Source organism: Balaenoptera borealis (assembly GCF_965194805.1).
Source record: "Balaenoptera borealis genome assembly, chromosome: 2".
Lineage (NCBI taxonomy): Eukaryota > Metazoa > Chordata > Mammalia > Artiodactyla > Balaenopteridae > Balaenoptera > Balaenoptera borealis.
The window spans coordinates 179,087,607-179,108,794 of record NC_138867.1 but is presented as its reverse complement, the minus strand read 5'-3'; the positions used below and the strand labels follow the sequence as shown (position 1 = coordinate 179,108,794).

At 53.7% G+C, this 21,188-nt stretch overlaps 2 protein-coding genes across 13 annotated transcripts in view; both read left to right on the top strand.

Moving 5' to 3' along the window:
• HNRNPM (heterogeneous nuclear ribonucleoprotein M) overlaps positions 1–21,188 on the top strand; it is a 177,307-nt gene that overhangs the window by 98,960 nt on the left and 57,159 nt on the right. The gene's annotated exons all lie outside the window — the stretch shown is intronic.
• On the top strand, positions 2,441–12,986 carry RAB11B (RAB11B, member RAS oncogene family). Its single transcript, XM_082380258.1, has 5 exons — positions 2,441–2,696; positions 9,711–9,906; positions 10,770–10,963; positions 11,315–11,395; positions 12,055–12,986. Exons 1-5 carry the CDS (start codon positions 2,657–2,659, stop codon positions 12,198–12,200), a joined length of 657 nt encoding a protein of 218 aa, XP_082236384.1. The 5' UTR covers positions 2,441–2,656; the 3' UTR covers positions 12,201–12,986.

Here is a 21,188-nt window from a genome sequence, read left to right as displayed (position 1 = left end):
TGGCTTCTCTTGTTACACAGCACAGGATCTAGGTGCGCGGGCTTCAGCAGCTGTGGCATGCAGGCTCAGTAGTTGTGGCTAGTGGGCCCTAGAGCGCAGGCTCAGTAGTTGTGGCGCACGGGCTTAGTTGCTCCGCGGCATGTGGGATCCTCCCAGACCAGGGCTCGAACCCGTGTCCCCTGCATTGGCAGGCGGATTCTTAACCACTGTGCCACCAGGGAAGCCCCCCCAATTTAAAAAATATATTTATTTATTTATTTGGTTATGCCGGGTCTTAGTTGCGGCAGGCAGGCAGGCTCCTTAGTCGTGGCATGTGGGCTCCTTAGTTGCAGCATGCAGGCTCCTCAGTTGTGGCACACAAACTCTTGGTTGTGGCATGCATGTGGGATCTAGTTCCCTGACAAGGGATACAAACTTGGGCCCCCTGCATTGGGAGAGCAGAGTCTAAACCACTGCGCCACCAGGGAAGTCCCTATACTTCAATTTAAAAAATACATAAATAGGAATTGCCTGGTGGTCCAGTGGTTAGGATGTGGCTCTTTCATTGCTGAGGGCCCAGGTTCAATCCCTCGCTGGGGAGATAAAATCCACTAGTCATGTGGTGCGGCCAAAAAAATTTTAATTTAATTTTAAAAATAAATAAATAAATAAAAGACTCCATGTGACTGGTATGGGAAGAACAGACTGTGTGGGGTGAAAGCAGAGCAGGGAGCTTTGGGAGCAGGAAACTACACAGGTCCGTGAAGTGATGACAGGGCCAGTATAGGGGTGGTGGCAGTGATGAGGGTGAGAAGTGGTCAGAAATTTAGGAGGGAGGAGGGACAGAATAAGGCAACTGAGGGAGGGGTTGGGAGAGAGGGGCAGGGGAGTAAAGGACGAGGAGGAGAGGGGAGTCCACCACCTCTGGCTTTGATGATGTGGGTGAAGGGATGGAGTCACAGGAGGAGGAGAGGATATGGGAAAAGAGGCCAAATTTGTGTTTGGGATGCCTGATTGTCATCCCAAGGATGAGGTCCAGGAGGCAATAATTATTATAATTAGCACATAAGCTATACTTACATTATCACTAATCAAACATTTATGGGACTTCCCTGGTGGTCCAGTGGTCAAGACTCCGCACTCCCAATGCAGGGGGCCTGGGTCTGATCCCTGTTCAGGAAACTAGATCCCTCATGCTGCAACGAAGATCCCACGTGCTACAACTAAGACCCGTACGGCCAAATAAATAAATAAATATTTAAAAGCAAAACACAGCGTTTATTGCCCACTGGGGACACAGCAGCGACTGCCACAGACACAGCCCCTGCCCTCACATGGCTGATGTTCTGTTGGTGGGGGACAGAAACTAAATAGGATTGTGAAAATTTAAAAGAGGAAACCTCAACTAAAATTGGAGTCAGGAAGTCTTGCAGAGGGAGCTCTTATGCCCTGCCACTCCTCAGTTACCCCAAACAGGAAGACAGCCAGACCCCAGCCAGAAGAGATGTATGTACCTTGCACTCCCAAACAGTAACTGCAATTACTTTACTAAAGCTGGAGAAGAGATTTTCTTCCCTCCCAACAACAAGCCCAGCCAATGGAAACACCACAACTTAGCCAATGAGAAGCTGTCCTCACCTGAACGCTTACTTTCCTTCGAATTACCTTTCATTTTACTATTGTCCATGACTTCTTGTCTCATCCTCTTTTCTATAAAAGTCTTCCATTTTGTACAACCTCTGGGAGTATCTCTGCTTGACAGATGAGATGCTGCTTGATTCATGAATCTTTTAATAAAGGCAATTAGACCTTCACACTTACTCAGTAGGTTTGTTTTTTAACAGGACCGAGAAAGAAATGCATACTTTAATGTCAAGTAGGGATAAATCCTTGGGGTGGGGGATGGAATAAAACAGGATAAGGGGACAGAGAAGGGGAGACAGTCTGACAGCCAGTAAGGATTTATAAATATTTGTTAAACAAAGACTTAATGACAGACAGTGGATGGTTGATTTAGTATGTGTTTAGGTCAACGATCTAGTCATACTCCAAAGATTCCATAAGGTGAGTTTCTCCCGTTTTACAGAGGGAGAAAACTGCAACCCAGAGAGGACAGGGGACCTCTAAGCTAAAAAAGTCCCCACTCAGATGTCCCCCCAGAAACTGTCATTTCTGGGGGCAGCGGGGGTGGGGGTGCGGGTGGGCGGCCCGCAGAGCAGCGCGCATTGACCTATGACGTCATCGGGACGGTAAATAGCGTAACACTACCTGGACGTAGCCCTATTTCCCCTCCCGGACAGGTCCTCTGCTGGTCCGGTACTGTCTGAATCAAACCCCTCATTGGCTACTCGCTCCGTCAATCCGTTTCATTGTTCCAGTTTTCCGCCCCGCCTTCCAGAGCTCGCCTGTGATAGGCTGGCGAGGCCGTCACTTCAGAAAGGTCCGCATTCCTTCCGCCTTTCTCCAGGAGACCGAGGGAGAAGAAGGTGGATCTCCGGAGGCGCCCACCCCTGGGGCTCTGCTTCCGCCTCTTATTGGCTTCTCTGGGTGCCGGTCGCTACGCCACCCATCGCTGATTGGCCATCCGGCCGCCGCTCTGCGCGGCGCCGGCTCCGCCCCCGTCGGGTGTTTGTGGTGGGGCTGCGAAGTCGCCAATCCCGCCGGAAGCGCCAGGACAATGGGGACTCGGGACGACGAGTACGACTACCTATTCAAAGGTGCGGTTGGTGGGGCACAGACGGGTGAGCGGGCGGCGGCGAGGCGCCGGGCAAGCACCCAGGCTGCGCTCCAGGCCTCTGGGCCCATGCCGGAGCCCGAGGCTTGGGGCCTGGCAGGCCAGGCAGCCGGGATGGCCAGTGCAGGCCGGGCTTGGTCAAGTTCGGGCCAGGATGCGCAGCCATGCGGGGCAGGCTGTCCAGAGAGGTTTGGGGGCCCGGGATGCTCCGAGGCGGGGCCAGGGCCCAGGGGGGTGGGGCCCGGGGCAGTGGGAGAGGCCGTTAGGGGCGGGGCATTCAGAGGGGACGGGGCCGCCCGAGCATTTGGCGGTCCGAGCTGGGTGGAAAGCTCTCTTCGTGATGGGGGCGTGTCCGTTAGAGGCGGGGCTAGGATGTGGTGGGCGTGTCCAATAAGTGGGCTAGGGTGGGCGGGTGGGGGTGTTGCTCTCGTGGAGTAGGAGGGGCCAGTCTTGATTGGTGGCAGTGCATCTGGGGGCGGAGCCCGGGAAGGGAGGGGCGGACAATGGGGCTTGAGGTTCGTGTGTGGCGGGGGGTGGGGGGTGGACCCTGGATTGGGGAGCAGAGTCGGAATTGCGTGGAGGGGCACCTGCGGTGGTGGCGGGGGACTGTGTGTGCTGAACCCAGGCCTGGTGGTTAACAGCAATAATTATATCTTAACTCTTAGATCTCTTGAGAGCGCTGTCCAAGCACCTGCACTTTTCTAAGCACTTTACACACATGAATTCATTGAAAGCCTCACCACAACCCTGTGAGATCGATATTATCCAGCATCTCTCTTTATGGACCTGGAAACTGGAGGGACAGTTTAAGTATTAAATCAAGATTTGAACCCAGACCACTTAAGGAGTGTATCTGGGGGAGCTTGTGGCCAAGATCTGGGACTGGTGTTGTCAGATGGTCTCCTCCAACCTGCTGGAGGATCTTCCCTGCCAGGGCAACAGAGGGCTCTAGGAGCCTCAAATAAGGCCTAGGAAGGTCAGGCAGCTTAGGGGTCACTGACTTTCCAGTGCCTTCTGTGCCAACCTAGGCTTTGGCCAGGTCCTGTGCTGCTGTGTTGGGCTCCCTGGCTGGCATTGGTCACCCTTGAGAGCTAACCCCTGGATGCACACAGGACACCTTTGCTATGCTGCCTGCTGCGTGAGGGTGTGCTTCCCATGCCAGCCATAGACATCTTTCCCTCGTTGGGGGAGCTTGGCCATCCCTGGGAGTGTGGCCTGTGTGACACTGTGTGTCTATGGTATTATCCCTGGTTGGGTCTGGGGTTCTGGGGACCTTGGGAATGTAGAAGATGGGATGGAGCGCTTCCTACCTGGAATATCCACGTGGTAAAAGGTTTCTGGGCAGAGGGAGTCCCCATGCAAAGGTTCGGAGTTGCCACACAGCACCATGGGCTCGAGGAGCTGCCTGCAGGCTGATACGTTGCTGGCAAGTGAGGCTGTGCGGTCGGCAGGCATTGGGCCCAGGCCCTTGTGCCGACTGAACCTTGGGGTCTCACTTTAGAGGCAGAGGAAGCTCTGTCAGGGCCTTGGGGATGGGTGACAGGTGACTGGACGCCAGTCCTGCTGCAGCTGGTGCCTGTCTCTACCCAGCCCACCCTGAGGCAGCTGCTCCCCAGGTCCTGGCTGGGACCCACCTGGATGTGTTACTACAAGGGCAGGGGGCGTTCCTCCCAGTGTTTCCGTGGTCATTCCCCACTCGTTATTTTCAGCCGCTTGCTGTTGTAAATAACCCAGCTCCAAGTGTTTGCATGAGTCATCTTTTGCCCTTTGGGTTATTTCCTTGAAGTATGTTCCCAGAAGTCCAGTTATTGGGTCAGGGGCAATGGAGCAGGCTGTGCGCTTCTCAGGATTCATCTCCGGAGTCCTCTTCCTGGAAACACTACTGCGACAGCTGGTGGGGGGGTGGGGCAGTGCCTGCCTGCCCCGCTGCCCTCTGCCACTGGGCTCCTTTTCTGAGTCGAGCAGGTGCCCTGCTGACTGTCTCAAGCCAGGTCAGAAGAGAAAGTGTAACTCACAAGGTCAGCGTTTACCAAACTGGTCCTCTGAGACCTCACCTTCATACTTAATGCCTTGTTGGAGGACCCTCTATTATCTTTTAATATTTGTTTGTTTGTTTTTATAAATTTATTTTTTATTTTTGTGTTGCGTCTTTGTTGCTGTGCACGTGCGGACTTTCTCTAGTTGCGGCGAGCGGGGGCTACTCTTCGATACAGTGCGCGTGCTTCTCATTGCAGTGGCTTCTCTTGTTGTGGAGCACAGGCTCTAGGCGTGTGGGCTTCAGTAGTTGTGGCACATGGGCTCAGTAGTTGTGACGCACGGGCTTAGTTGCTCCGCGGCATGTGGGATCTTCCCAGACCAGGGCTCGAACCTGTGTCCCCTGCATTGGCAGGCGGATTCTTAACCACTGCGCCACCAGGGAAGTCCCCTAATATTTGTTTTTAAATCCACTCAGTTTTTGTCTCACTTAAATAGGAAAAGGAAATTCTTTCTGACTCATAGAAGGAAGGAAGGAAGCCAGCAGGCAGGCAAGCCACCACCATGGCATCACTGGCCATAAATATGGCAGGTAGACTGAAACGTGAATACACTGCACCCCACAGACCCTCCTGAGACCGCGTGGCCTGCAGAGGGTCAGGCCTAGGCAGTAGAGAGGTGTCCAGGACACAGCTGTGCCAGAAGGGTTGACAAGGACCAGTATTCTCACCGCACATCTCCCCAGCCCTGCCGCCTGGCGCGGGGAGTCCTTCAGGAGTGGAGGGGGGCTGTGATCCTCTCATCCCCCATCCCATGCCCAGCCTCCCCCAGGCTTCAGTCACCTTCCCCTGGCCCTGCCCTGGGCACAGAGGGCCCACACCTCTCATGTGGGACCTTGGCTGGCCCCCCTCTCCAGCCTTCCCACCACTGACTTGCTTTTTTTGGCAGCCACGTTACAGGTTGGCTCTCCTGACCTCCCGGCGGAGGCCAGCAGATCCCCCTGGGTGTTCCACCCCCGCCCCCAGCCCCCATGCGGCTTGTTTTCCTCCCTGCTCATCCCCCCCCCCCACCCCAGGAGTGAGGTTGTTTATTTGTACCTAATTATAGATCCTCACATTTATCCTGCTAACGTTTTATCCTTTTCAGCGAAGGGCCATTTTCCCAGCCTGCCGATCAATGCCCGGGGGCGCCCCAAACTCTTCTCTGAGGCACTGGGCGGCAGGGGCCACAGTGCGAGCAGCTAGGTCCCCAAGGGCCACCAGGGCCTTCCCAGGGCTCCCACCACTCACTCCCAGGGAACAGGCCGGCCCCAGTGCTCACCAGGTGCTCCCGAGGCAGCCTCCTGCCTCTCCAGCCTGAGCAGGCCTCGCACCTGGCCGGCTGGTCTGGGACCCGAGCACACCAGCTCCCCCCATTATGAATGGTGGCCCTGCCTGTGCCCCAGTTTCGGGCACCTGTCCTCTGCTGTCTGATTCCCCCGGGGAATAGCTCTGGCTCTTCCTCCCCCGGCCAGTCCCTGGGGCCTGGGATCTGCAGGGCCTGCTTCCTGGCGGAGTGGCGGAGCCCTGCTCTGCCTGGAGTCGGGGAGCCGAGCGCCCCCAGTGGCCACTCGGTGACCTGAGTGTCAGAATGGGGGCCCCAGATGTGCCACACTGTCGTGGGGTGGGCCAGAGGACCAAGGGCTTCCAAGAGGTGCCAGCTCTTTGTTTTTGCCAACTGGGCTTGCCTGCTTTGCCAGCCAAGTGGTGTGCCCAGGGGGACCGTGTCCTGGCCAGTGATGCCACCAACTCCTGTGGAAATGCTGGGGGCTGTGTCCTCAAGGGCCCTTTCTTTCCCTGAGACAACAGATGACTTGTATCTTGGACAATGCCATTCTCATTCCCAGCCTGCACACGGGACCAGCCCGGCCGCTGCCCTGCCGGCCACTTCTGCATTGGGCACCGCGTGCCAGGGACCGCGGGGGCAGCCCCGCCTTCCCGCCATTTGTCCGGGCAGCAGCTGGTGGCCCTTGTTCTGCTCTGGCCCCCACTGTTCTCACTGGGTGACCTTGGGCCAGGGAACTTGGTCACTCTGTATTGAGTGTCTCCAACTGTACACGATAATGTGAACATCTGTCCCTGGGGTGGCCCTGAGAACTCCGTAACAAAGCCTTTAGGGCTGGGCCTGGCCTGAGGGGCTGAGGAGATGGTCGGCTGGGCCAGGGCAGAACCCCAATGTGGCAAAGGAGACCCCGAGGCTGGACAGCTGGACAGGGCTGGGAAGGGAGTGAGAGGGTGGGGAGGATACAGGCAAGGGCCCAAAAGGACCCTCCTCCTCATTTCCTGTTCTGTTCCTGAGGATGTGAGAACTACGTGCAGACCTCCCTGGCTTTGGCCGGGTTCCTGTAGCCGCCGTGGGCAGGAGGTGACGGGGTGAGGGCGTGGACAGTGGGCCCTACGGTCAGTCCAGTCATGGCCCCACTGGCATGGCTGGGCGCCCTTGACCCTCAGCCCCAGGCCCATGTCCATTCACCTCTTTCCACCTTTCTCTGAAGTCAACTTGGCATTCTTATGCTGGGTGCCCCCAGTGTCAGGGGAGGACCCTGACACTCATCACAGGTGTTGTGGGCTAGGCCACGTGGTGGTTTGGGAGAAGAGGAGAAGCCTGAACCCACGGATTTTGAAGGACAAATAGGAGTTTGCTAGCTACTCTAGGGGTTCAGGATACCCCAGATGGTGGGAGAGGAGGAAGCTGAACCCAGACCCCTGCGCTCAGCCCTGGATCCAGAAAACCTGGGTTCACATCCTGCTGGACCACTCTCCAGCTGGGTGGCCCTGGGCAAGTTGCTGCTTGCTGAGCTTGGTTGGGGGGTGGGAGCGAGCCTGCAGTTATGCATGGGCTCAGACCCCAGCTCTACCCTTGGTGACCACGTGCCTTAAGCTGGTCATTCCCCTGTCTGCACCTCAGTTTCTCATCTGTAAAATGGGTCATATGTGAGGTGATGGCACATCCAGAGCTTTCTCAGCACGGAACGTTCTTCCTGTTCTTGTCGTTCTTGGCTCTAAAGCAGCCTGTCCAGAGAGGGTGCTGGGTCCTGGGGGCTGCCTGGCCCGCCCCCTCCTTACTTGTGGCCCAAGGATGGTGACCTGGGCATCTTCCAGTGAGGGGGGAGGTGGACCTGGGAAGCTCCGCCAGCCACTTTGGCGTTTGTTCATTCGACAGGCATTGATCAGGTGCGTCCCATGCGCCGGGCAGTGCACCTCGTCCTGGGGATACAGCAGGGAACCAGACTGTCTGAGATGGCTGCCCTTGAAGCAGAATGACAAAAAAAAATCTATAAGGGAAACCTGTCGAGTGTGAGAGGGTGGGGAGAGCTATGGGGGAAACGTAGGGGAGGGGAATGGGGAGTGTTGGGGGGAGTGGGTTTTTGGGGGGGGGGTGGTTAAAATTTATTTATTTATTTGGCTGTGCCGGGTCTTAGTTGCGGCGTGCGGGATCTTTAGTTGCGGCATGCCGGCTCGTAGTTGCAGCATGCGGGATCTAGTTCCCCGACCAGGGATCGAACCTGGGCCCCCTGCAGTGGAAGCGCGGAGTCTTAACCACTGGACTGCCAGCGAAGTCCTGGGAGTGGGGTTTGAAGAGGATGGCTGCCATCCGAGGGGCCACACAGAGGAGATGAGGGCAGGAACCTGGTGGGTACCTAGGGAAGAACATTCCAGGCAAAGGGTAGCGTTGCAGGGAGGCCCGTGTGTCTGGAGCAGAGTGAGCAAGGGAGAGAGAGGGAGGAGGTGAGGGCAGGGAGGGGACGGGTCAGGTCATGCACGGCCCTGTGGGCTGCCGGGAGGACTTTGGAGGTGGGAGCCCTGGAGGGCTGTAGGCAGAGGAGGGATGGGACCCACGCAGGGTGCTCACAGGCACCCTCTGGCGGCCAAGGGGAAAACAGCCTGTTGGCTGAAGCTGAGAGTAACTGTAGGGGCGGGCACCAGGGAGGGGGCTGTCACAGCAACTGGGAGTGACGGGAGTGATGATGGCCTGGGGTCGGGGAGCAGTGAAAGTGGTAAGAAGCAGCAGGAATCTGAACACGTAGACATAGAAGTTCTCATCAAGGAAAAACTTTTCATCGGGGCCTTGAGTGACCAAGTCTGCAGCCCCCATGGCTCCCCACGAGCCAGAGCCACCCTAGGGTGCCAGAGCCTAAGGCCCACACTTGGGGGTCCCTGTGGTTTCCAGCTGGGGCGTCCGGAAAGAAAGGCTGTTTCTTCTGCGCCGCACACACACCTATGCACACACTGACACGAGTCGCCAATGTGTCCTGGGTCTGAGCACAGCCCTCCAGGCCCAGGCCCCCCCAGGACCCTCCAGCCTAGAGCTTGGAGTGGCTGGGCCCCTAGAGGCAGGGCTTCTACAGGTGGGGGCAGGAAGCTCAATAAAGGGAGGGATGGAGGGAAAGACCCGCCTATGCCTGCCCTGCTCTGCCCTGCGCTGCTCAGGAGGGCCCTTGTTCCCACCTCCCTGCAGGATGATCTGACCCCCCCACCCCCACCCCGTCTTAGCATACGAGATGCTGGCTGAGTTCTGATCCCAGGCATTCCCGTGTCCCCCTCCCCGAGGTGCTCTTGTTACTGTCTCCCTTTTCACACCTGTGGAAAAGGCAGCCCAGAGACGTTAAGTGACTTGCCCAAGGTCACCCAGCCCTGGGGCTTTCTCAGGCATGCCTGCCTGTCCAGGTCACCAGGCTGCCATGGAGGTTTGGGAGTTGATGGATCCCCAAGCTGCCTTCTGCCGGGATGCATGGATCCCTGTGTCCCATCAGCGCAGGGGCAGCCCTTCTCTGAAGGACCCTATTCGCTCCTGTACCAGGAAACGTGGTGCCTCGGGCCAGGGGCCCCAGGACAGCTCTGACTCTGCCCCGTCCCTGGCTGTCGCGTGTCTGCAGCACCCGGGGCGCCCCTGTGAAGGTTCTGTGGGTGGACGTGGGCAGCATGTGGGGTCTTGGCTCGGGGCCACTGGGGGGGCTCACTCGTATCTCTCCCCGCCCCCAAAGTGGTGCTCATCGGGGACTCGGGCGTGGGGAAGAGCAACCTGCTGTCGCGCTTCACCCGCAACGAGTTCAACCTGGAGAGCAAGAGCACCATCGGCGTGGAGTTCGCCACCCGCAGCATCCAGGTGGACGGCAAGACCATCAAGGCGCAGATCTGGGACACCGCCGGCCAGGAGCGCTACCGCGCCATCACCTCGGCGTGAGTGGCGGGGCTGGGGAGGCCGTGGGCCCCAAGAGATGGGTAGGAGTTGGGCTGGGGGGTGCAGGGGAAGGGGAGAGCACAGACCCGAGAGCAGGGGGTGCAGGGTGGAGGGACAAGACACCCCCAGGAGCTGTGGGACCCTCTGAAAGGCCAGTGCCCAGGCTTGGTCAGGCTGTGACCCCAGGTGGGCATGTCCCACAGCCCCTCTGACCCCTGGCGTCCCATTGAGGCACTGCAGTGTCGCCGGGTGCTGGCTACACCGTGAGGGCTGTCATCAGGCTCTGCCCGCTCCCCAGCCTGCCTGCTCGGCCCGCCCTGCCCAGCCATGTTCCCAGCCTTCCTTTTCCGGGTGCAGCCCTGGCCTCCCTGGCCCTCCTGTGGCCACCCCACCATCAGGATCCCCTCGACTGCCTCTTCCCTGACCCTCCCAACTCCTGGCCATTCCCTGTCAGTCGCTTGCTGTCTTCTGGAACCCCTCCACCGAGGCCTGGTCACCTTCTCGGCTCCTTGATCCCTTGGAGTGGATGTGTGTCCATCCGTCTCCCTGGTGCTCTGGGCGGGCAGGGCCGCGGCAGGCATTAGAGCTTCTGCCCTTTCCCTGCATAGTCACTGTTTTCCTCCTCCCCTTTTGGTGGCTGACCCCGTGGGTGTCTTCTGACCCCAGATCCCAAACTCCCTCCTTAGGCCTCCCCATTCCTGAGCTGAATCTGGGGAGTGGAGCCGGGGCCTGAGGACACGCACCCCTCCCTCGAGGCCCTGATGGCCACCCCTCGGGCCAAGGAGCCACTGCCCACAGAGCCTGGGGGGCCCCCAGGGACGCTGGCTCGGCTCACGCCTGGGCCCTGCCCCCGTCCCTGCAGGTACTACCGTGGTGCAGTGGGCGCGCTGCTGGTGTATGACATCGCCAAGCACCTGACTTACGAGAACGTGGAGCGCTGGCTGAAGGAGCTGCGGGACCACGCCGACAGCAACATCGTCATCATGCTGGTGGGCAACAAGAGCGACCTGCGCCACCTGCGGGCCGTGCCCACGGATGAGGCCCGCGCCTTCGCAGGTGAGCGCACACCGGGCCGGAGGGCGTGGCCAGAGGGCTGCTAGGTGTCGCTCCGGGCCATCTGCTCTGGCCAGGGCCTCTAGGTGCCACACTCCTGAGAGCGAGACTCTGACTGAAGCATCCGAGAAGCATCTGGAATGCAGGCAGCTCCCCTGCACCAGGTGCATCTTCCCTGGCCGTGCCCATGGCTGCAGGGGTGGGCATCTCAGTCCTACCCCTTCGGCCCCAGCCCTTCATTTCCTGGGCCAGGTGAGCGGACAGGCAGCCAAGGTCCCCAAGAGGAGGGTATAGGGGACCACCCTGCCCCCCCTCCAGCAGCAGACTCACCTGGGCAAATATTCTCTCTTTCAGAAAAGAACAACTTGTCCTTCATTGAGACCTCAGCCTTGGATTCCACCAACGTAGAGGAAGCTTTCAAGAACATTCTCACAGGTGGTCACAGGGCCCAGGTGGGATCACAGAGGGTGGGCGTGGGAAGGGCACCAGCCACACGGGTCACGTGCTCCAGAACGTAGCCCCTGAACCTTCCTTCCTTAAAACTGCTGTTCAGTCTGGACACGAGGACAAACAGGGCACCCTCCACAGTGTGAGGCCAGATCCCACCCCAGCTGGCACTCAGGGCACAGAGACCCTCTCAGCCCAACTCCCGTAGACGGGCCCTGCCATGGCTTCACTAAAGAATAGCCCACAAGGTCAGCTGGGGAGGCAGGTGACCTCAGGGTCCCAGAGCCCCTGGGCTTCTGGGAGTTTCTCCTGAGGGAGGAGGGCCTCTGATCTTAAAGAATGAGAGGCCTGGGCTGGGAATTAACATCTGCAAACAGATATGGGTCCTTCCCTTGCTTAGTACACAGCCAGCATTGGGGATGGGCAGGGAGCCTCCAGGAGCCCAGCCCATGGCATGGCTCCCCCTGACGTGATGGGGGTGCACAGGGCACAGTGGGAGCCTTTGGAAGGGGTTCCAACTCAGCATCCAGGGCGCTACCGTGAGGAGGTGACATCCAGATGAGTCCTGTGGGAGGGGGAGGTAACCGAGATTGGGGACACACAGCGCATTCACCCTGTGTCGTTCTCCCCGCCCCCGCCCACCGCAGAGATCTACCGCATCGTGTCACAGAAGCAGATCGCGGACCGCGCAGCGCACGACGAGTCCCCCGGAAACAACGTGGTGGACATCAGCGTGCCACCCACCACCGACGGACAGAAACCCAACAAGCTGCAGTGCTGCCAGAACCTGTGACCGCCCCGCGCCTGGTCTCAGCGTGCGTGCACGTCCTTGTCCTCCGCCCACCCCTCACTGCCCTGTCCTCCCCGCCCACCCCCTCCGCCCCTCTGTGACTGGCTCCTGCCCTCCCATCGAGCTCCGCACGAAGAACAGGAGTTGAGCGGCATCTCCTGTCCCGCCCAAGGAAAGCTAGAAGCCCCGGCTGCTGCACCTGCTCTCCTTGGGTCCCAGTGGGCATCTCAGCGGGGCGGGGAGGGTGGCAGGATGGACCGGGCCGGCCAGAGGCCAAGAGGATGGGCACGCCGAGCAGGCTTCTCCAGTTTTCCACGGTAGCCACCGGGGAGCAATCGCCGCCCTCCCTCTCTGGCCAGCTGGCCCAGCTGGCCCCCGGTCCCCACCCAGAACCCCATTCCAGGCTGAAGCCCGAAGAGCAAGGCGCCAGGGGCCGGGCAGACGGACACTCTTGGCTCTCGGCGTCCCGCTCCCCCGCGCACAGCCAGCAGCGCACATGCCTTCGACCTCTCCCGTGCGTGCGGGATTCCAGCTCCTGCCTGTAGATTTATGCTGGGAGAAGACCCTCTCCCCACCTCACCCTCCTTTTTGCACGCGGCGCGCTCTCCACCCACCACCCCCTCCCTGTGCCCTTCTCTCTGTCTTGTCTCCCTGTCTGGTCAGGAACCTGTTTGCAAGTGAAGCAATATCTCCGTGTTTTGTATATACAACCGCTCTTGTAGCCTTTGGTTTTTTTGTTATTGTAGAGAAACACAGATTCTTTATACACTTTGTAAGATTTATGCCAAACCCTAGCTCTCGATCTCTTATTCTTCCTGTGGCCCCTGCACTGTTCCCGGTTACTAAAATGTATAATCCGACTTCCTGTACAGAAACCTGCCGCTGCGCCTTTGTCTTCTTTCTCTCCACCAGGCGGCGCTCCTGAGCCAGGGTCCCTCGCTGCAAGCTCCAACCGCCCTGGCTCAGCCCCAGCCCCGCCCCCCGCCCAGGACAACGCGGAGCACCCTGAGCTGACCACGGGGGGCCTGGGGCGGGTGAGGGTGTGGTGGGGTGGACCTGCTTCTTGCTGCCCGTGTGGCGGGGAGGAAGGGAAGGCGAGGGGTTGGGCAGTTAAAGTCCCTGGCCCTAGGACAGCAGCCCTAAGACCGGAGGGTGCCCCTTGGGAAGGGGTGGGCTGTGCCCGCTGCTCCGTGTTCTCAGCCCCCGAGTTGGGGTTCACTGCTTTCATCCACTGCCCACCCACCTAGCCACCACCTCACCTGTCACCTTGCCCAGGGAGGTTGGCGATGCCAGTCCCACCCCAGCTCCCTCCATCCCAGACTGACCTTTGAGGAGGGCCCACTGGGGGGACACTGGTGATAGAGGAGAAGCGCGCAGGTTGGGGGGGCAACTGTTGCTCTGCCTCTCCTCAGGACCCAGCTTCTCCCGCTGGTCCGGGTGGCAGGGCTGGCTTGAGGGCCACTTGCCACTGCAGAGGAGGCATATAGCCATCCCCCCAGGCCTATATGGGCCCTCCACCCTACCCTGCCCTGATCACATGACCCAACGTGTGCTTCTTCTCACCTGAGTGCCGGCAGCTGTTCTAGAAGCTCCAGCCTCTGGCTAAAGCCACTTGTGCCCTTGACCCCTAGGAGAGTCACCAGAGAGGGGGATGCACGCCCTCCAGGCTCTGGCTGCCCTGCCTGGAGGGATGGGCGAGCCCAGACACACCTCTCCCGAGGAGCTCAGAGCCACAGGGGCTGTTCCGACAGGGGCGGTGGAGTAAGTCAGGGTGCGTGGTCCAGGCCAAAGGGGTATCCTGGGCCAAGGCCGTGGTGGGAGAGCTGGGGGTCTGGTGGGGGGCGTTCATAACAGCCCTTGGGGGCGCTGACTCCCCTGGGTTTGGACGGGGCAGGGCGTGGAGAGGGCGGATGGTGGAAGGAGGCGTCGGGAGGGCTAGGAAAAGTGGTAAGGCACGCTGAAGGGTTTCAATCAGTCAGAAGATGAAATCTGGGACTTCCCTGGTAGTCCAGTGGTTAGGACTCTGCGCTTCCACTGCAGGGGGCACGGGTTCCATCCCTGGTGGGGGGAACTAAGATCCCGGATGCCCCACAGCGTGGCCCAAAAAAAAAAGAAAAAAAATCTTTCTGGAGCCTCTGTGATTGGCCAGCCCTGGGGCACATACCTGAGAACAAGAATGATGTGACCCTGTGCCCTTGGGGGATCACAGTACAGCGATGTTATTTCAATTACTCTACGTTCAGTGATTTACTAAGCACAGTGTGTTCTCTCTGTGCCAGGCACTGTTCTTTATTTTTTTTTTAAATATAAATTTATTTATTTTATTTATTTTTGGCTGTGTTGGGTCTTCACTGCTGCACGCGGGCTTTCTCTTGTGGTGAGTGGGGGCTTCCCATTGCGGTGGCTTCTCTTGTTGCGGAGCATGGGCTCTAGAGAGCAGACTCAGTTGTTGTGGCGCACGGGCTTAGTTGCTCCGCAGCATGTGGGATCTTCCTGGACCAGGGATCAAACCTGTGTCCCCTGCATTGGCAGGCGGATTCTTAACCACTGCACCACCAGAGAAGCCCCAGGCACTGTTCTTAAGTCTTTTTCTTAAATGGTAAAATAAACCATAAAATATTACCATAAAATATACATAACATAAAACTTACCATCTTAACTATTTAAGTGTACAGTTCAGTGACGTTAAGTATCATATTGTTGTACAAGCATCTGCACCATCCATCTCCAGAACTCTTCATCTTGCAAAACTGAAACTCTGTCCCCATTAAACACTAACTCCACATCCTCCCTCCTCCAGCCCCTGTCAGCCACCATTCAACTTTCTGTCTCTATGAAACTGACTCTTCTAGCGACCTCCTATAAGTGGAATCAGACAATATTTGTCCTTTCGTGACTGACTTCATTCACTGAACATCATGTCCTCAAGGATCATCCATGTTGTAGCAGATGTCAGGCTCTCCTTCCTTTTTAAGGCTGAATAATATTCCATTGTGTGGATATTCCATTCTTTTGTATCCATTCATCTGTTGATGGGCACTTGGGTTGCTTCCATCTTTTGGTTATCGTGAATCACGCTGCTATGAACGAGTATGCAAATATGTTTGAGTTCCTGATTTTATTTCTTTTGGGTCCATACCCAGAAGTGGAATTGCTGAATCACATGGTACTTCTGTGTTTAATTTTTTGAGGAACTGTGTTAACCTAAATAAATTATGATACATAAAAGATAAGAACATGATTCCACACACACACACAAAAATAAGTTTTGGACTTCCCTGGTGGCGCAGTGGTTAAGAATCTGCCTGCCAATGCAGGGGACACGGATTCGAGCCCTGGTCCGGGAAGATCTCACATGCTGCGGAGCAACTAAGCCCGTGTGCCACAACTACTGAGCCTGCGCTCTAGAGCCCGTGAGCCACAACTACTGAAGCCCACGCACCTAGAGCCCGTGCTCCACAACTAGAGAAACCACTGCAATGAGGGGCCCGTGAGCCACAACAAAGAGTAGCCCCCGCTCGCCGCAACTGGAGAAAGCCCACGGGCAGCAACGAACACCCAACGCAGCCAAAAATAAATAAATTAATTAAAAAACAACTCTTACAAGTCATAATTTATTTACTATTTACAACAGCCCTAGGAGGTAGGCATAATTTACTAGCCCCGATTTAGAGATTTAGGGGAACAGAAGTGAGTGACTCACCCAGGAAGGGTCCCACAATTAGTAAGAAGCAAGCAGGTTTCAATTCCAGAGCTGGGTTTGTAACCACTAAGCTATGAGGCCTTACCCAATGTTTATTGAGTGCCTACCATGAGCCAGAAAGCCCTAATAAATTGAGAAGATGCCCAGATAAAAGACTAGGAAGAAGCATACAAAAATTTTTATGGAAAAATTCAAACACATAAAAGTGGACAGAATAGTCTAATAATGAACTCCCATAGGCCCATCACCCAACTTCAGCCCATCTAATTTCACACTATTCCCCTCCTGTTTGCAAATCCCACACACTCCAGCTATAAATATTTCAGTATGTATCTCTAAAATACAAAGACTTTTTTTAAACATAATAACCTCAATACTATCATGCTGCCTAAAGAAATGAGCAGCAATTCCTTAATATCGTCAAATAGCTAGCCAGTGTTCACATTTCCTGATTGTCTTATAATTTGTTAATGATTTATTTGAATCATAGTCCTCTGGTTTCAATTGGTTGATGCTTCTCTTTGGTCTCGTTTAGCTTATACATTCTCCCCCCCCCCTTTTTTTTTTTTTTTTTTTAAGGAATTCCTGTATTTTATTTATTTATTTATTTATTTATTTATTTATTTATTTATTTTTGGCTGTGTTGGGTCTTCGTTTCCGTGCGAGGGCTTTCTGTAGTTGCGGCGAGCGGGGGCCACTCTTCATCGCGGTGCGCGGGCCTTTCACTATGGCGGCCTCTCTTGTTGCGGAGCACAGGCTCCAGACGCGCAGGCTCAGCAGTTGTGGCTCACGGGCCTAGTTGCTCTGCGGCATGTGGGATCTTCCCAGACCAGGGCTCGAACCCGTGTCCCCTGCATCGGCAGGCAGATTCTCAACCACTGCGCCACCAGGGAAGCCCCATTCTCCCCCTTTGATCTCTTTGTTTTCTTGCCTTTTTTTTTTTTTTTTCTTTAAAAAATTTTTTTAAATTTTTAATCTTTTTAATTAATTTTTATTGGGGTAAGTTGACTTACAATGTTGTGTTAGTTTCTGCTGTACAGCTAAGTGAATCAGTTATACATATACATATAGCCACTCTTTTTAAGATTCTGTTCCCATATAGGTCATTACAGAATATTGAGTAGAGTTCCCTGTGCTATACAGTAGGTCCTTATTAGTTATCTATTTTGTATACAGTAGTGTGAGTATGTCAATCCCAATCTCCCAATTTATCGCACCCCCCCCTGCTTTTTTTTTGGCTGGCCATGCGGCATGTGGGATCTTAGTTCCCCGACCAAGAATCAAACTCCCCCTGCAGTAGAAGGGCAGAGTCTTAACCACTGGACTGGACACTTCATAGGTGATATCGTGTACATAACCCTAGGAGGCAGGTAATGTCAGCGCATTTCTCACCCGTGGTGGTAGTGCCTGCCGATAAACATCACCTAGATTCATAATCCATTAAGAGTTACAAAGTGGTGATAGTCAAATCTGCCACTTCTTCATTGACTTTTGGAATAGGTCTGTAAAGAGAAATTTCCCCTCATCTATGTGGTTACCCAGAGGTACAGATGGTGTAAGTCAGCATAAATACTTAATTCTCTCTTTAGCTTGTCAATTTTCAAATTTCATAATTTTCAAGATTTTGAGTTGGTTCCCAAGTAGCCTTCAAAAGTGACTGGTTGGGCGGGGGAGGGATAAATTAGGAGGTTGTGATTAACATATATACACTACTTACATAAAATAGATAACAAACAAGGACCTACTGTATAGCACAGGGAACTATACTCAATATTTTGTAATAACCTATAAGGGAAAAGAATCTGAAAAAGAATTTATATATATATACACATATATATGTATATATATGTGTATATATATACACATATATATATATCTGAATCACTGTGCTGTACACTGAAACTAATATGACATTGTAAATCAACTATACTTCAATTAAAAAAAAATACATGGAAAAAGTAAAGTAAGCAAAAAATTTAAAAAAAGATAAGCTAGGGATAACTGCCAATCAGTTTTTGATTGACATATGATAACCAGTGTTATTGATTTTATATATAATGCCATAAAAATTGAACAAAACAAAATGAAAGAAAAAAATAGGTTTTCCAACCTGTACTCTTGTAAAATAAAATAAAAAGGAATTACTAGAAAAATGAAAAAAAGTTGCTGGCTATTTATTTTTTAGTTAAAATGCATAGATTTAGCTCCTCTGTCGGGGCCAAGCTTTCAACCAGTGTGCCCAAAGCGGGTGGAATTAAACAGGAAGTTTATATCTGGGACTGCGTCTTGGCCAGGGTGTCTAGAGTTTGGATACACACTGGGTGGGGGTCAGGGGTGGGGTGGAGTGCTGGGGAATGAGCACTAAGTGTCACGGGAACCAGGTTTTTCACGGTCACAGAAGGACTTTAGAAACATGTAAAGGGGCTGGGATAAACCTTGGTGTTGGATTAGAATTAGAGATATTGGTGTGCACTCATGGGTTTAAAGACATAAGATAATATAGGGACATATTGTAACATATTACAATGAGAGAAGCAAGAAATGACACTGGCTTTCCCTGGTGGCGCAGTGGTTAGGAATCCGCCTGCCAATGCAGGGGACACGGGTTCGAGCCCTGGTCCGGGAAGATCCCACGTGACGCAGAGCAACTAAGCCCGTGTGCCACAACTACTGAGCCTGCGCTCTAGAGCCCCATGAGCCACAACTACTGAAGCCCGCGTGCCTAGAGCCCGTGCTCTGCAACAAGAGAAGCCACTGCAATGAGAAACCTGCGCACCGCAAAGAAGAGTAGCCTCGCTCGCCGCAACTAGAGAAAGCCTGTGCGCAGCAACGAAGACCCAACGCAGCCAAAAATAAATAAATAAATAAATTTGTTAAAAAAAAAAAAAGAAATAATGATACTGTGGTAGCAATGAGCCCACCTGGCACCCAGATCTTGGTTTCTAAATATCATTCCCCACTAAACAGAAGCAAAGCTCCTTGGAGAAAGGGTGGAGTCCAGAGCTGGGGCAGGTAAAATTTCAAGAAAAAACCACACTGGAACATCTTGTTAAGCCAATAAGGAAGGAAGTGCCAAAGATGGAATTAGAAAACAATCATCATTTAGCAACCATTATCTGATAGAAGAGACAGACATGGTGGACACCTCGTGCCACTCCCTTTTTCCTGCCTTCACTGAGGATGTGCTGCCTGGAGCCACAGCAGCCATCTAGCTACATGAGAAAATGGCCAAGAGAATCTAGGTCATTAACCCTATTATCATTTGACCAAATCAATGCCAGCAGCCATCCTCCTCCAGAATTCTTGTAAATAAAAATAAAACCCTCTTTGCTAACAACAGCAACAAAATTTGATTCAGGCAAGAGTCATCAATGAATAGTCAATCTGGTGGGTGAAGGTCTGTTGAGGAGCGGATATTTAATTAGTTTCATGGTATTTTCCAATAAGGCACTTACTGATAAGTGCAACACACTAACTCATGCTGGAGAAACCTGGAAGACACCATTTAATTAATTAATTAATTAATTAATTAAAAAAATATTTTTAGTAGAGGAGGAAGGAACATTTCCCACTTCATTTTAATTAATTAATTAATTAATTAATTTTTGGCTGTGTTGGGTCTTCGTTTCTGTGCGAGGGCTTTCTCCAGTTGCAGCAAGCGGGGGCCACTCTTCATCGCGGTGCGTGGGCCTCTCACTATTGCGGCCTCTCTAGTTGCGGAGCACAGGCTCCAGACGCGCAGGCTCAGTAGTTGTGGCTCACGGGCCCAGTCGCTCCGCGGCATGTGGGATCTTCCCAGACCAGGGCTCGAACCCGTGTCCCCTGCATTGGCAGGCAGATTCTCAACCACTGCACCACCAGGGAAGCCCTATATATATTTTTGATGTGGACCATTTTTAAAGCCTTTATTGAATTTGTTACAATATTGCTTCTGTTTTATGTTTTGGTTTTTTGGCCACAAGGCATGTGAGATCTTAGCTCCCCGGCCAGGGATGGAACCCGCACCCCTTGCATTGGAAGGGGAAGTCTTAACCACTGGACCGCAAGGGAAGTTCCTGGAAGACACCGTTTTAACATAACCAGGTTATTATAATTAGGGTAGGTTATAAGTAGTGGAAGAAATCAACATTCTTTGCCTCCTGATACATGCTCTGAGAACATAACATCACTTCTGTGTTTCTGTCCTAAATGCATAAGTCATGAGGAAATATTAAAGAAAAGCAAATTGAGAGGCTTTCTACAAAATAACTAGCCAGCCAGTAATCTCCAAAAATATCAAGGTCATAAAAGACAAGGAAAGAATGAGGAATTGTTCCAGACTGCAGGAGACTGAATTAGACAGCAAAATACAACATGTGATCCTGGGACGGATGCTGGAGCTTTAAAGAACTTTACTGAAACTCTGAATGGGATTTGGGAATTACTGGGTGATATTGGATCCATATTAATTTCCTGATTTTGAAGATCATACTGTGATTATATGGAAGAATGTGCTTTACTTAAGAAGTAAACTGGGACTTCTCTGGTGGCACAGTGGTTAAGAATCCGCCTGCCAATGCAGAGGACACGGGTTCAAGCCCTGGTCCGGGAAGATTCCCCCATGTCGTGGAGCAACTAAGCCCATACGCCACAACTACTGAGCCTGCGCTCTAGAGTCTGTGAGCCACAACTACTGAGCCCACGTGCCACAACTACTGAAGCCTGTGCGCCCGAGAGCCTGCGCTCTGCAACAAGAGAAGCCACTGCAATGAGAAGCTGGTGCACTGCAACGAAGAGTAGCTCCTGCTCACCGCAACTAGAGAAAGCCCACGCGCAGCAATGAAGACACAACGCAGCCAAAAATAAAAATTAATTAATTTATTTATTTTAAAAAATTAAGAAAACCAATCAGTTAAAAAAAAAAAAAAAGAAAAAAACACTAGGGACTTCACTGGTGGTCCAGTGATTAAGAATCGGCCTTCCAATGCAGGGGATGTGGGTTTGATCACTGGTGAGGGAACTAAGATCCCACATGCCTCGGGGCAGCTAAGCCCGTGCACCTCAACTACTGAGCCCACTTACCACAACTAGAGAGAAGCCCGCGTGCCTCAAAGAAAGAAAGAAACACTGAAGAATTAAGGGTTAATGAGACACCATGTGTGTATCTTATACTCAAAGGATTCAGAAATGTTAACAACTGGGGAATCTGGGCAAAGTGTTTATGGGAGCTCTGTGCATTCTTTCTGCAACTTTTATGTAAATTTGACATTATTTTAAGATAAAAAATTAAAAACCCAAATGCACAAAGT

Coding starts and splice junctions, on each gene's coding strand:
- RAB11B (XM_082380258.1), top strand. CDS start 2,657: ATGGGGACTCGGGACGACGAGTACGACTACCTATTCAAAG. Junction 2,697..9,710: donor GTACGACTACCTATTCAAAG/GTGCGGTTGGTG, acceptor CCGCCCCCAAAG/TGGTGCTCATCGGGGACTCG. Junction 9,907..10,769: donor TACCGCGCCATCACCTCGGC/GTGAGTGGCGGG, acceptor CCGTCCCTGCAG/GTACTACCGTGGTGCAGTGG.